Here is a 12123-nt window from a genome sequence, read left to right on the forward strand (position 1 = left end):
AAGGGGGTGGCTATTGTGGTGGCTTCTGTAAGAAGCTGCTGGAAACTTCCCCCATATCTGACAGTGCAAGAGTGTGAGGAAGAAGCAGCAGCAGAGAGAATGCATGATGAACCCATCACAATCCCCAATTTCCATCCCTGTGTACAACTAGGGCCGAAAAGGTAGAGAAACTGGGAGTGAGTCCAAGCCTGAGAAGGAGAAGAGGGAAGCTGTTTAAGATTTGGCTTTATTTCTCATTACCCAAGACTGATTTGTTTGGTAATAAAATTAAACTAATTTCCCCAAGCTGAGTCTGTTTTGCCTGTGATAGTAACTGCTAAGTGATCTCCCTGTCTTCATCTCAAACCCTGAGCCTTCTGTCACCATTTTTCTTCCTGCCCAGTTGAGGCAAGTGGAGCGATAGAGCAGCTTGGGTGGGCACCTGGCACCCAGCTGTAATTGTAAAGATCTCATAATACTTAAGAATTACAGTATTTTTAGATCTGAAGATGTCACTGCTATTGATTTATTTAGTACTATTTTTGACTGAAACAAAAAGGATTTTAAGAGTACTGTCTTACTAGAAGAGTCAACAGGGAATCTTATTTATCCTTGTGCAATGAACACTGGTGTAAACTAGAAACACTGCTGTGGATATTTCAACTCATTAATAGTGACATATAGACATATATGAAAGTTTCTTTTACTGCTGCAGCTCACAAGCAGTTCATAAATACCTAGCAGTACCTATCCTCCCTTTTCAAAAATGGCCTGTGACAAAAAATTCCTATTAAGTAACAAAAAATCTGGTCTGTGAATTTTAATATTTTCAGTAGGATGCAGAACACCCCTCTGCAAATATACTTGAGCAAAAATAATCTTTCACGCAGAGCTGTTTAATCCCATTTTTATACCCTGACATGATAAAGACTTATCAAGTATTAACGGCCAAAATAATCTGTTCTTTTTACTATTAGTACAAGAAAAAGCAACAAAGAATGGCTCGTGAAGGTCAGCTTCTGAAATTCCTTTGCATTACCTACTGCCATCTTACCTTTTCTTTGATTACAGTTTGTCTTAGATGCCCAGCAAAGCCTCAAACTTTGGTAATTAGTTTCTTTATCGCAAAACAAAATTTTAGTTAAGCAGAAATCTATCACTGCAAGTAAGAAAAAAAAAATTCCTCATGGCAGTGGAAAGAAATACATCAGAATAATCTGTATTATCAGAAAAGTCTGAATAACCTGAATAGCAATAAAAAGAACATCAGATTTATAAACAACCACACCCAGGATATTCTGAATACTAATCAAATTGCTAACAGATCTTATTATAAAAATAATAAATCATTGTAGATGACAACCATTAAAAGGCACTCATTTCTGCATTTACAAAGTCTGTATGAAAATTTACTTAAACTGATGCAATTACTTCAAAACATAATCAGAATGTGATTAAAAATCTTAACTTGTGACATGAGGTCTGGCTCTGCTTGTTACTGCATTTAAAATTACCCCTTAGTGAATATTTAAACCAACCTCCCACTCAGTAGCTCTATTTGTTCATATATTGAGATTCCTCTGCTGTGAAAGAAAGAATTCAACACTCCAACAGCAGCACTTTGAACAGTGACATATCCTGGAGAGCAAACCTAGCACAAGTATGGAAAATATTACAAACAGTGTATACAGAATTACAAGATTTAGAAACTTACCATACTTAACATCAGGAACTGTCACAGAGCTCTCAGCTACATTGGTGGCTAGAATAACCTGAGTTTTGAAGCAAAAAATGAGCAGTGAATGCATAAACAAAATTTACTTGCATTAATGTTTCTACATGAAAAATTCAACTTGCTATGAAGAAATATAAATGTAATGGCAACACAGCATTTCTGCTCTGCATAGTAAAAAAAAAAAGCAATACCACACAAGGACAATATAAAACCCCTTGTATTTTCTTGTTCTGAGCTCAAAAAAGCATAATAAAGTAGTAAGGCAATAGAGGAAGAATGGAAATATTTCCTTGTGCCTTTGCCATAAGGAAACATCACACTATTGGCAGCAATAGTCTCTTAGTAATAGCAGATGAAGAAAACCAAGGCAGCAATTACAACGTGGGGCACAAAGTGGGTCAGTCTCCCATACTGGGGCACTACTTTGCTATTCAGTGCCACCAGCAGCACTCCCTGTCGAGCAGGTGCAAGAATCAACATGCACAAACCATTCTGATGGATAAAAACAGCAGCAGGCAATAGTTTAAGGGTAACTTCCTCAAGGCTAATGCACCTCTCTTGAGGTCTGCACGCAAGTTAAGTCAACAGCTTGGTAAGAAAGGCCATCAGTTTACACACTGAAAAACTAAAGTGCTTTGTCCTCTTAAGATGGTTTGAGTTAGAGCAGCTAATATTATTTAAATACATTATTATTTGCTATTACTACTCTAGCAAAAGGTTTCACATGCTTTAAAAAAGTAATGATTTAAAAATATTTACTTTTCTGTAGCCAGGAACTGTAGGTGAAAATACTTTACTTTGTTCCTCCAATGTTGCACATGCATGAAGTGGGTACACTTGCCACCTAAAGAAAATATATTCGTGAAATACTTAATGATGCCAGAACATTAATGCTGATTACACTTCTGTGCCAAACCCTATTATGCACTTAAAACTCATACAGCTGAAAGACTCATATTCAGGTTTAAATGAACTGAAACAAATGTGGTCTAACTTACCTTTGATATTTATCTGAGAGGCATGAGTGCATGTATCTTATTTCACCTAAACCTAGGGAAAAAGTAATCATGAGTTTATTTTTCATTTTAGCCATCATGAACAATTCAGAAACATCTATTTCAACTATTAACTGCCTGTCATTACTACCTCTTTTTCACCATATAATAAAATGGTAGAAGATTGAACAGCAAATGTAATAATAAGTGTCTAAAAACCAGTGAGTCAATTTTTGAAGAACCATTTGGCATTAATTTTACACTTAATAAAGACATAAAGGCCATTTGACAACATCCCATTATTAGCCCTTGTTTCAGAACTCACCACATGCTGAATCTCTGTCTGGTTTAGGCTAAAATTGGGTATTTCAGCCAAAACAAGTTCTTTCAGAGCAGGGCCAAGGGGGAAAAAAATAGCTATTTCTGTCTTAGCCATCTCACCTTTGGCCATTCCAGTGTCCATTTTCTGGGGGATGCATTTCACATCTGCCAGGGGAAATCTTATGACTAAGGGATTTTTTCTATCTTCCTGACTACCTCCACAGACAAACCCTTCTGAGAAGCTTAGTTTACTTCTTATTGAGACTTCAACTCCAGATGCCCCATTTTCAAAAACCTGCCCCACAATGGACTTACCTGAAAGTTGTTTTTTATGATTAAAAACAACTAAAAGAGGTTTGATTCATGTTTGGCAGAGCAGATTCTGCATCATCACTTTTAACAGTAATTATTAATCAGTCTAGTAATTACTGACTAGACACAGCAGGCAGTATCTGCTGACCAGTTTCAGAAGTGACAAGAGCTGACTGACCATGACACCTACAGAACACAAGGATCCCACCAGGAGACACAGGTCTCAGAATGAAATGGGAACTAGTAACACAAACCTCTTTGGCAAACATACAAGGACAGTAAGGAGAGTGGGGCATGGAGAAGTGCAGAAGAAAATATGAAACGGACAAAAAAATGAGATCAACATGAGTAGAAGAGATAAAATTAGATCATTTGGAATATATTCACCCATGTATGTTAAGAAAATTACTCTACAGTTTAACATGGCTCTTTGTATCACCTGTTATCTACAGAGGGACAAGTTCTGGAACCAAAGGAGATTTCAATACTGATGAATACTTATGTATAAAGAATCAGACTTGGTAGCATTACCAAAAAAAAAAAAAAAAAAAAAAAAAAAAAAAGCAGTGACCAAGACAGGCAATTACAAGGGAACACATGGCATCCTACTTGAGACAGCTGCAGCTCCTTTTGGAATCAGATTCTGCCCCATCACTTTATTCCACAAAGACAGTGGGCAAAAACCACTTAACAGCATCCTCAGCACAGCACTGCTCTTTCTGGCTGCTGCTGCACACTCAACTTGACAAGTCAGTGGGGGTGTTATTTTTAATGCTCAAAATGCTATGTAATTGTTAGCACTCAAAAGAAAGAAGCATCTCAACTCAACATCCTAAATGCGGATGTTAAACGTGTAAAAATAACCCAAAGCTCTGCCTCAGCTGCCGTGTTGTAAACTGAGGGCCCGCCTCCCCTTTTCTCCAGTTCTGTATAAAACATTTGTGAGGAAAATTTTCAAGGGCTGTTTGCTAATACTGTGCTCAGGGTAAGTCTTGAGTATCCTGTTTAAAACCAGACAAGGCCAAACACTGAACAAATAAAACACAAACCTGAGTGTATCAGCTTATTACCACAAGAGTTTCCACAAATTTATCAGATGTATTTAAACAAAAAAAAAAACCAGAACAAAATTTAAAAAAACCCCAAAACAAAACAAAAAACAACCAACCAAACAAAACCAACTCAAGGTGAAAGATAATGATTTAGGAATTGAAAATGCTAAGGAATAATTCCAGACTGAATTGAAGCCTCAGAGGGGCTGAGAAAGTCTGGAAACACACCAGACAAACACCATTATCAGAGGCCAGAGGCAACAGATATGGTCTCCCTACCTTATTAATCACAAACTGGAATGGGCATTACATTGACACAATGAAGTAATTCCTTCTACCCATTAATTTTATAGTGAAGGTAATTCCAAGAAAGGCAGCTCTAATTCCTTTTAGCTAGTGGAGAACACTCTCCAAGGAAAGCTGCTCTGCAAGTGCAGTGTATCTTTCAGCTGGTGTGCTGGGCTTCCAGCCCCAGCCCTGGCAAGCCTATTCCTGAGCTCAACATAGCAGGGAAATGACATTCATAAACATTTTACTGAGTTAGAAAGTCCTCATAGGGACAGACTTCACTGTGCCCAAGGGACAGCTGCCCTGGACTTCAAGGTGACTCTCCACTTGAACATAAATAAATCTTTTCCAAGTTCCCAACTAACAAATGTTCAGCTCATGAAGTACAACAATACTTGAAAACACCGGGTATGATGTTCAGGAAAACTACTCTGCAGTCTAGTTACCCTGCCTCTGAAATCCAGCTAGCCAGTTTAAATAAGAATGGCAGTCAAAACAAAAGCCTACAATAATTTCTGTGCAAGACAACTTGGGTTTTATTCTTTACAGAAGACTACATTGTATAGCCAGCTTTCTCATAAATAATCATTGTGTCATCATGTGTACTTTTGAGCATGTCAACTACACCAAGCAATGTACACAGAAAGAAAAATGTGAATTTGAGCTTTTTTAACGATTTAAATGAAGACCACACTACATGCAGATAAGAAAACATCTCTAAAAGAATCCTAGGAGCTTTATGCAATAATTAATAATTGCACAAAAAATTAGCAACTGCATTTCTGTAGATTAACTATGAAATTAGTTTTATTAATTTTAAAATATGTAACATCTTAATTTTTGACTCACAGCTTTTCCAATAACTGCCACAATTAAACAAGTTTGCAAGAAAAAAATGCCTGAAGAGACCAATGAATTTCACTTAAGTATGTGTTTAGTAAATCCCTGGAAGAAGTGCCAGAAGAAAGCTCATTAGATGACAAGTAACAAAAAAGAAAGTAATTAAGACATATACTCGCCTGGTAAAAACACGAGCACGCTGCCACGTTCCGATGTACCACTGAAGTTCTTCTCCCTAACAAGGAAACACAGCTTCATTAGTTTTACAGTCTCAGTCTACCTCATTACCCCAAGTTATTTTATTCTGGAAGAACAAGCAGAAGTGCACACTTTTTGTAGCATGCATTATTTAAACTTCCTGAAGAAACAAAATGTCAATCATTATTTTCAACTATGCTTTCTGAAAAATGCAAGATATGAACACTAGAACCACAGCAATAGGTTTAGTTTCTTTCTTCAAAACTATGACAAAACAGAAACATTTTCATTCTGCAATGAAAATAATCAGAATTAGGTTATTTAACACACACTCAGTGTTAGACAAAAGCTGTAGACTTAACTTTATTACATTTTTAGATACTAAACATCAATTTAAAAAACACAGAGCAGCAAAATCCATTATTTACTTATTTCACATGACATTAAGGCATTAAACAGCCAGTGAAAATTAATGCCTAGCTTTTATCCTTTTTTTCCCATGAAATAATATATGTTTTAGGCTACAATATAAAATAGTATCATTTATATTTATATAGTTCTTGATATAAATACTCCTCAGCTCTGTTCTACAGTAAAGAATATATTTTCCATAAGACATGGTGCCTTGAATAGTCACTCATGCTTCAGGGCATGAAGTGCACTTTAGGAACACTGGGTACAAATCAAACAAATATGTAAAATAAAGGCAGAGATGCAAGTAAAAATTAAGTTTCCACTAATAACTGTGGACTCTGCTGTTGCTTAATTAGCTTGTCATTTCCCCAAGAGACACTGATTCCAGATCTTGAACTGTATCTTACCTATTGCTCCTCTTTTCCAACTCATCAAATGATTGAATCAGAGACACTGCCATTTGATACATTTTCTGTTCTATCACTGGTTCCTCAAGGCTCTGACGATGAAACTGTTTGGAGAAGGTGGTAATGAGGTTAACACAGTATAACTGGCTTCAAGACTGTAGTTCACATAAGTATTTCAATTTTTCAAGTGCTTTCAATTCAAACTGATCCAGTACAGAAGTAACTTCATCTGATGCACTCATTGTCTTCTAAATAGACATTTTTCTTCAAGCCTCCTACAATTTTAATGCTGAAGAAATACTTCTGATACTTACCTACTTAAGCACCAGCCCGCCCTCCATTCATTTGCAGAACATGCTCCTTATCCTGAAGTGTCAAGCACATGGGAACTGAGCAGAACTCATGGGAACGGGAGAACAGGGAGGAATTTGTGTAGTGAAGGTAGAGTGCTTCTCACAGGTCTCCACACAGATCTCTCTACCTGCCTGTACATAAACCATGTACCTCTTTCTCCTTTAAATTGTTTTTGCATTTGATGTTTTTTTTGGTTTTGGTCACACCCTGTCACAGAACTACTGTTCTGTTGTACTCAACAGAACTATGGTGATTCTGTCCACACTGTTTTCCAGCATTCTGTACAAATTCAATGTTTTAGTATTTAAGAACACAAACCATCAAGTCTTCAGAGCAAAGACAGTAATTTAATTACTTTTCAGTTTTATGCTTAATGAACTAGACCTGCTTTGAAAAAGGTCTCTAATATCACACATTTTTCTCCTGTAGGGGAAATGGCTTTTGATCAATGAGTGAGGAGAAACTGAGAATGAAAACTCTTTACTGAACCAAGTGTTTCAAAGAGCTGCAATCACAGACCACCTAACTACTTTGACTATTAAAATTAAATTAGTAATTTTTCTACCAGTTTCCCATTGTAAAGGAGCTCATAACAATCACAAAAGCACAGGTCCTAGCACCAGTCAGGAAACACTGATTTAGAACAGCATTTGCTACTGCAACTTCAGTCCTCAGCTTGATCAACCCAGGAAAAACCTTAAAAATACTTGACTGTTTTCTTCAAAGTGATTTTTGCCCTAATATATGTGAAAAATCTAAGCAAGCTTTCTTCTGAGCTGCTCCAATGTAAGATTTTTTGGTTTATATTATCCCTGCTTAAATAACTGTCAAATTTGTCTTTTCAATTTTGCTACTGATTGTACCTTTAGTATTCTTTAACACGACAAGGCTTCCACATCACTCCTAATAAAAGGTAACAGTGTGACAAACAGCAAATCCAAATCCCAGTCAGAATTGACTGAAATAACACAATATAAATCAGAACAGCTTTTGACAGCAGCTCACTACCTTCCATCAGGACTCTGACTCTAGTTCTAGGGACATGGAGCTTTTACCTTTGCAAGCCAAAAATTGGTTGCACTTTGCTTCAATTCTTAAATTTGCATTTCATATCTCTAACACTATCCAGAACAAAAGGCAAATATTTACATAACTAGCTTTAAAATTGCCTATAGATAGAGCCTTCATGCATTTTTCATGAAACCTGTGTTTCAATGATTCCTTGGGGCTTAGAGGTTGCTAGTATGACAGAACCATGATTCTGTTAAACACCCAGAACAACGTGTTTACCAAGCCCATTATGCCAGAAGAAAAATAAACTACTGTTCTGTAAGCCTATGCTCACAAATTAAGCAGTACACCTATAAATGACCCAGTACCTGGGCAAGGATAAGCCAGTACTACACTGAAAAATGTTTCACCCTTATTTTTATTCTTTCCTACAAATGAAGTAATTCAAGTAGAAAGCTTTAGCTTTGATTCAGCTGGATGTCTGTCTAGCCACAGCAGAGGGTTTACTGCAAACATGCAAACGGAAGAAAAAATAATGACTGGCGTTTTTGTTCATCTTCCAAATCACAACAGGATCAATGAACTGACAAATTATTCAAGTCAAAACTACCCCTAAAAATTTTATTTTTAAGCATAGTTTTAAAACATTATCACATGCAGAAATGAGTGATGTATTAAAGCCAAGAGCTCTGCAGGATTAATGGAAGAATTCTACATCTCTACAGTAAAATCCAATTATTTTAAGGCTTTTTGAAAAGGGACGAAGATTCACATCTCACAGCCAAGAGACAATTATAAAGAATTAAACTGATTTTGACTGAGATGCTTTAAGAAATGATTGAAGATTTATGTAATTTTACAGTTATTACTTTTAAAATCAAAAGTAAACTTAGAAAAATTCTGTTTATCTAAAGAGCAATGACTGTGTTTACTTTTAACTTCTGTGCTCCTTTATGTAAATTTTACAGGCTTTTATAGGTGAAAATAAAACATCAAGAATTAAAGCCTGAAGCCTGTACCTCAGGCAGTTATCTGATTTAGATTTTAGCATGATGAAAGATGTGCCTCAGCCTCCATATGGCAGCATTAATTCATTAACTGTCTTAATACTCACATTCCACTTTCATTTTATTAAGATTTTACACAAACCATCTGAGACCTTCCACATTTTAATTTTTTAATTGTGACTAGTACTCAGAGAAAGTCTTCACACACAGCACCATAAGGAACAAGATCCAGCCTAAGAATCAGTGCTTTAGAATTCAATTTCATCATTTTTTAATATAGATATTAAAAAAAAAAAAAAAAGAAAATCAAGAGCACTTATGTGCTTGTATTGTTGCCTTAAGCACAAGAAACATCTTGGACAAACATACTCTCCTCATCTTGCTGAAAAACAGAATGGCTATAGATAGGACAACACAAGATAAAGAATCAGATGAAAACTTTAAATAAAAAACTCAGAGAAAATAAAGAAGTATAAAAAAGGCTAAGCACTGAAAGGAGTTCCTTTGTTTGTGAGTGAAAGGTGTGCAAGTTGACATTCAGCTCCAAGTGCAGCTATGACAAATCCAATTTGACTGAAGGAAACTTCTTACTCAATTTCCTGGTTATCTTTTTGTTGTGATCATCAAAAATCTTTTACAAAGCCCCGTGTATTACATAACCTCCTCCCTATTATCTGTCTGACTGCGATACTAATGTGTAAATGCTGATGGGCCAACTGCTGTAAGCAGTGAGTTTGTTTCTTTGTTTGAATTAGAACTTCAGTGGTTGACAGCCTTTTCTTTTACCTTGCCTGTGCTGAAGCATAACCAATGCCTGAGCTGTGCACAGCATAAGCAATTATTTTCTTCTGGGCTTCCTATTTTATTTCGCTGTTTTATTTTCTGCAGAACTGATGGATGAAACCTGAATAACAGTGTGTTCCCCCCACTGGTACTTTTTAAGTGCATACCCCATCCCCTTAATTGTAATAACATTCTAATAATGTTTTGCATTATCAAAACTGACCAATAATTACACCCACATCCCAGTTATTTTTAGACAGGGTATCATAATACAGGCCTGAGTGCATTTGTTGTACTCCACTTTAACAAGTTTATTTTGCCTTGAACCATAATACTGAAAGAGCTCACTCAAGTGAATTCCTACACAGCTGTTTTCCAAATGTAAAACAAACTCCTATTATAAAACCACAGGAAACAGATCACATATTTACACTCATTCCTTCATTATCAGATGTCTACAGAGATAATTGTTATAATGTCAGAAGCTCTAAAAACAAAATATACAAAATACATTCTTGTGCAGCTTATAATCTAGATTGATAAAGCAAACATATCTTCAGCCAGCACCTACTCTCCCCTTAGGCATCAGAGAAGCAATTCTCCAGCATAGCCCACCACAGATCTGAGAGGTAGCAGTTATTTTAACATGTTTTCATTACTCAAAATTACACATTTGCCATGGTGGCTTACATGGTTACAACAGAAATGGGTTAAAAATTACTGCATAACATCTGTGGCACTATTAAAAAAAGAGAAACAGGACTGAAAAATAGGAAAGCCTCAGCTGATAGAGAAGCCAACTTGATAACATCAAAGTTCTAATAAAAAATGATTATTTTCCCTTCATTTCATAGCACCTTCTGACTTTGATATAAAGCAACAACATGAACCAACCCAGGAAATATTCCCTGATTTTGTCAGCTATATTCAAAGAGATCTGTGAATCTATTTATGTTACTTTCTGCACACTGTTTTACACTGTTCATTTTGAATGCAACTATCAAACAAAATGTCTCATCCTATTGAAATGCTTTTGTTTAATGAAAGAAACTAGTCTGCTTGTAAGAAAATTCCTATTTTATCATCATCTATTAATTCTTACCTAGAACTGCAATATAAAAGTGGCTATATGTCATTTTATTACATAGTTTTCAACTGACTAGTTCAATTTCTTATTATGCTGAAAGAAATTAAATTGTATTTACAATACCTGGAAATCAAAAATGTCCTTCAAATCATCAAGATAATATTCTTCAACTGCAAAAGGTCTGCCTTCCACCTTAAATATGCAGACTGGATTCAAACCATTATGAACTGGAAGTGCAAAGTAATCAGCTAGTTCTTTAGAGTTGATGGAAGCAGACATCAATATTATCTGTTAAAAAAATGTACAGCAAATGTAAAGCATTAATTTTAACACAAATTGTCCTGTTAGATGGGACTCTCCATTTCCTCCTCATGTTAAATGATCTAATTCTCATTACTACAGGTATGTAACCTAAGTACTTTTAAGACAATCAAACTAAATGCTTAAGATACCCTAATCAGCATGTGGAGAGAGGCAAGCACCTGTAAGAGAACGGCTCAGGCTAGAATGCCTAGGGCAGACAACATGGTAAAAATTCAACCAAAAACATACAGTACTCTTGATAACGGTCTCACCACCACACAAACCAGAAACGTTGTAAAATACAAAAGCATCCCCCTTACAAAATGGCAGGAAGGCAAACTAATGAAGTGGGCATTGTATCACTGTGCTCAACTCCAAAGCACGTGTAAAGGCACAAGGAACACATGGAGAGGGCAGGCTAAACCATGAAGTTTTCCAACATGACCCTAAAAAAGAGAAATTTGAAAGGACATAATTCTGCAAATATATGAAATCTGTCCCATTACACCAGGGACTGCCTCATGGCTCTGAAGGCTATCAAAACAAAATCCAATCAACATCTGCAGTTACAGGCAAGGAATATTAAACTACCCCTTTTTCTAGATAATCTTTGTAATCTGGACTCTAATCTGTGTGAAATCCTTCCAAAGTGAAAAGAAATGACAGATTCTTAACAGAGTGCCTGAAAGGTTCACACAACTGAATCAAGTTTGATGTACTCCTAAAGGAAAAATTTAACAAGCACAAATCACCAACGTGGCAGATGAACACATCAGAACAGATGGTAATCAAAGAAGATAGTTCAAGATCAAGCAGTCCAAAACCACTTGTACAACACAGATATATCCAAAGACCCACTAGATGATACCAAGAACTGTTACTAATCACTATGAGACCTGCACTGTTTGGTTTGACCCAATAGAGCAACTCTCAATCTCAGGTTTTCTTTCAGCAACCCTATTCCAGCAAGATCAACCTCAGAACAATCCAGCTTCTGCTCTGTGATCTAAAAACAGTAATCTGCAGTAGCCATCTGC

At 36.1% G+C, this 12123-nt stretch overlaps 1 protein-coding gene across 3 annotated transcripts in view; it reads right to left on the minus strand.

Annotated features, from left to right (window-relative positions):
* TDRD9 (tudor domain containing 9) overlaps positions 1-12123 on the minus strand; it is a 68486-nt gene that overhangs the window by 25508 nt on the left and 30855 nt on the right. For all 3 annotated transcript variants that reach the window (XM_053946785.1, XM_053946784.1, XM_053946786.1), the window contains 7 exons: positions 10907-11071; positions 6542-6645; positions 5702-5757; positions 2713-2764; positions 2474-2558; positions 1694-1751; positions 1034-1138 (listed from right to left, as the gene is read on the minus strand). In XM_053946785.1, the coding sequence (XP_053802760.1) occupies positions 1034-1138; positions 1694-1751; positions 2474-2558; positions 2713-2764; positions 5702-5757; positions 6542-6645; positions 10907-11071 (625 nt within the window). The remainder of the gene's footprint in view (positions 1-1033; positions 1139-1693; positions 1752-2473; positions 2559-2712; positions 2765-5701; positions 5758-6541; positions 6646-10906; positions 11072-12123) is intronic.

The sequence above is a fragment of the Vidua chalybeata genome, chromosome 6 (genome assembly GCF_026979565.1).
Source record: "Vidua chalybeata isolate OUT-0048 chromosome 6, bVidCha1 merged haplotype, whole genome shotgun sequence".
NCBI classification, from domain to species: Eukaryota; Metazoa; Chordata; class Aves; order Passeriformes; family Viduidae; genus Vidua; species Vidua chalybeata.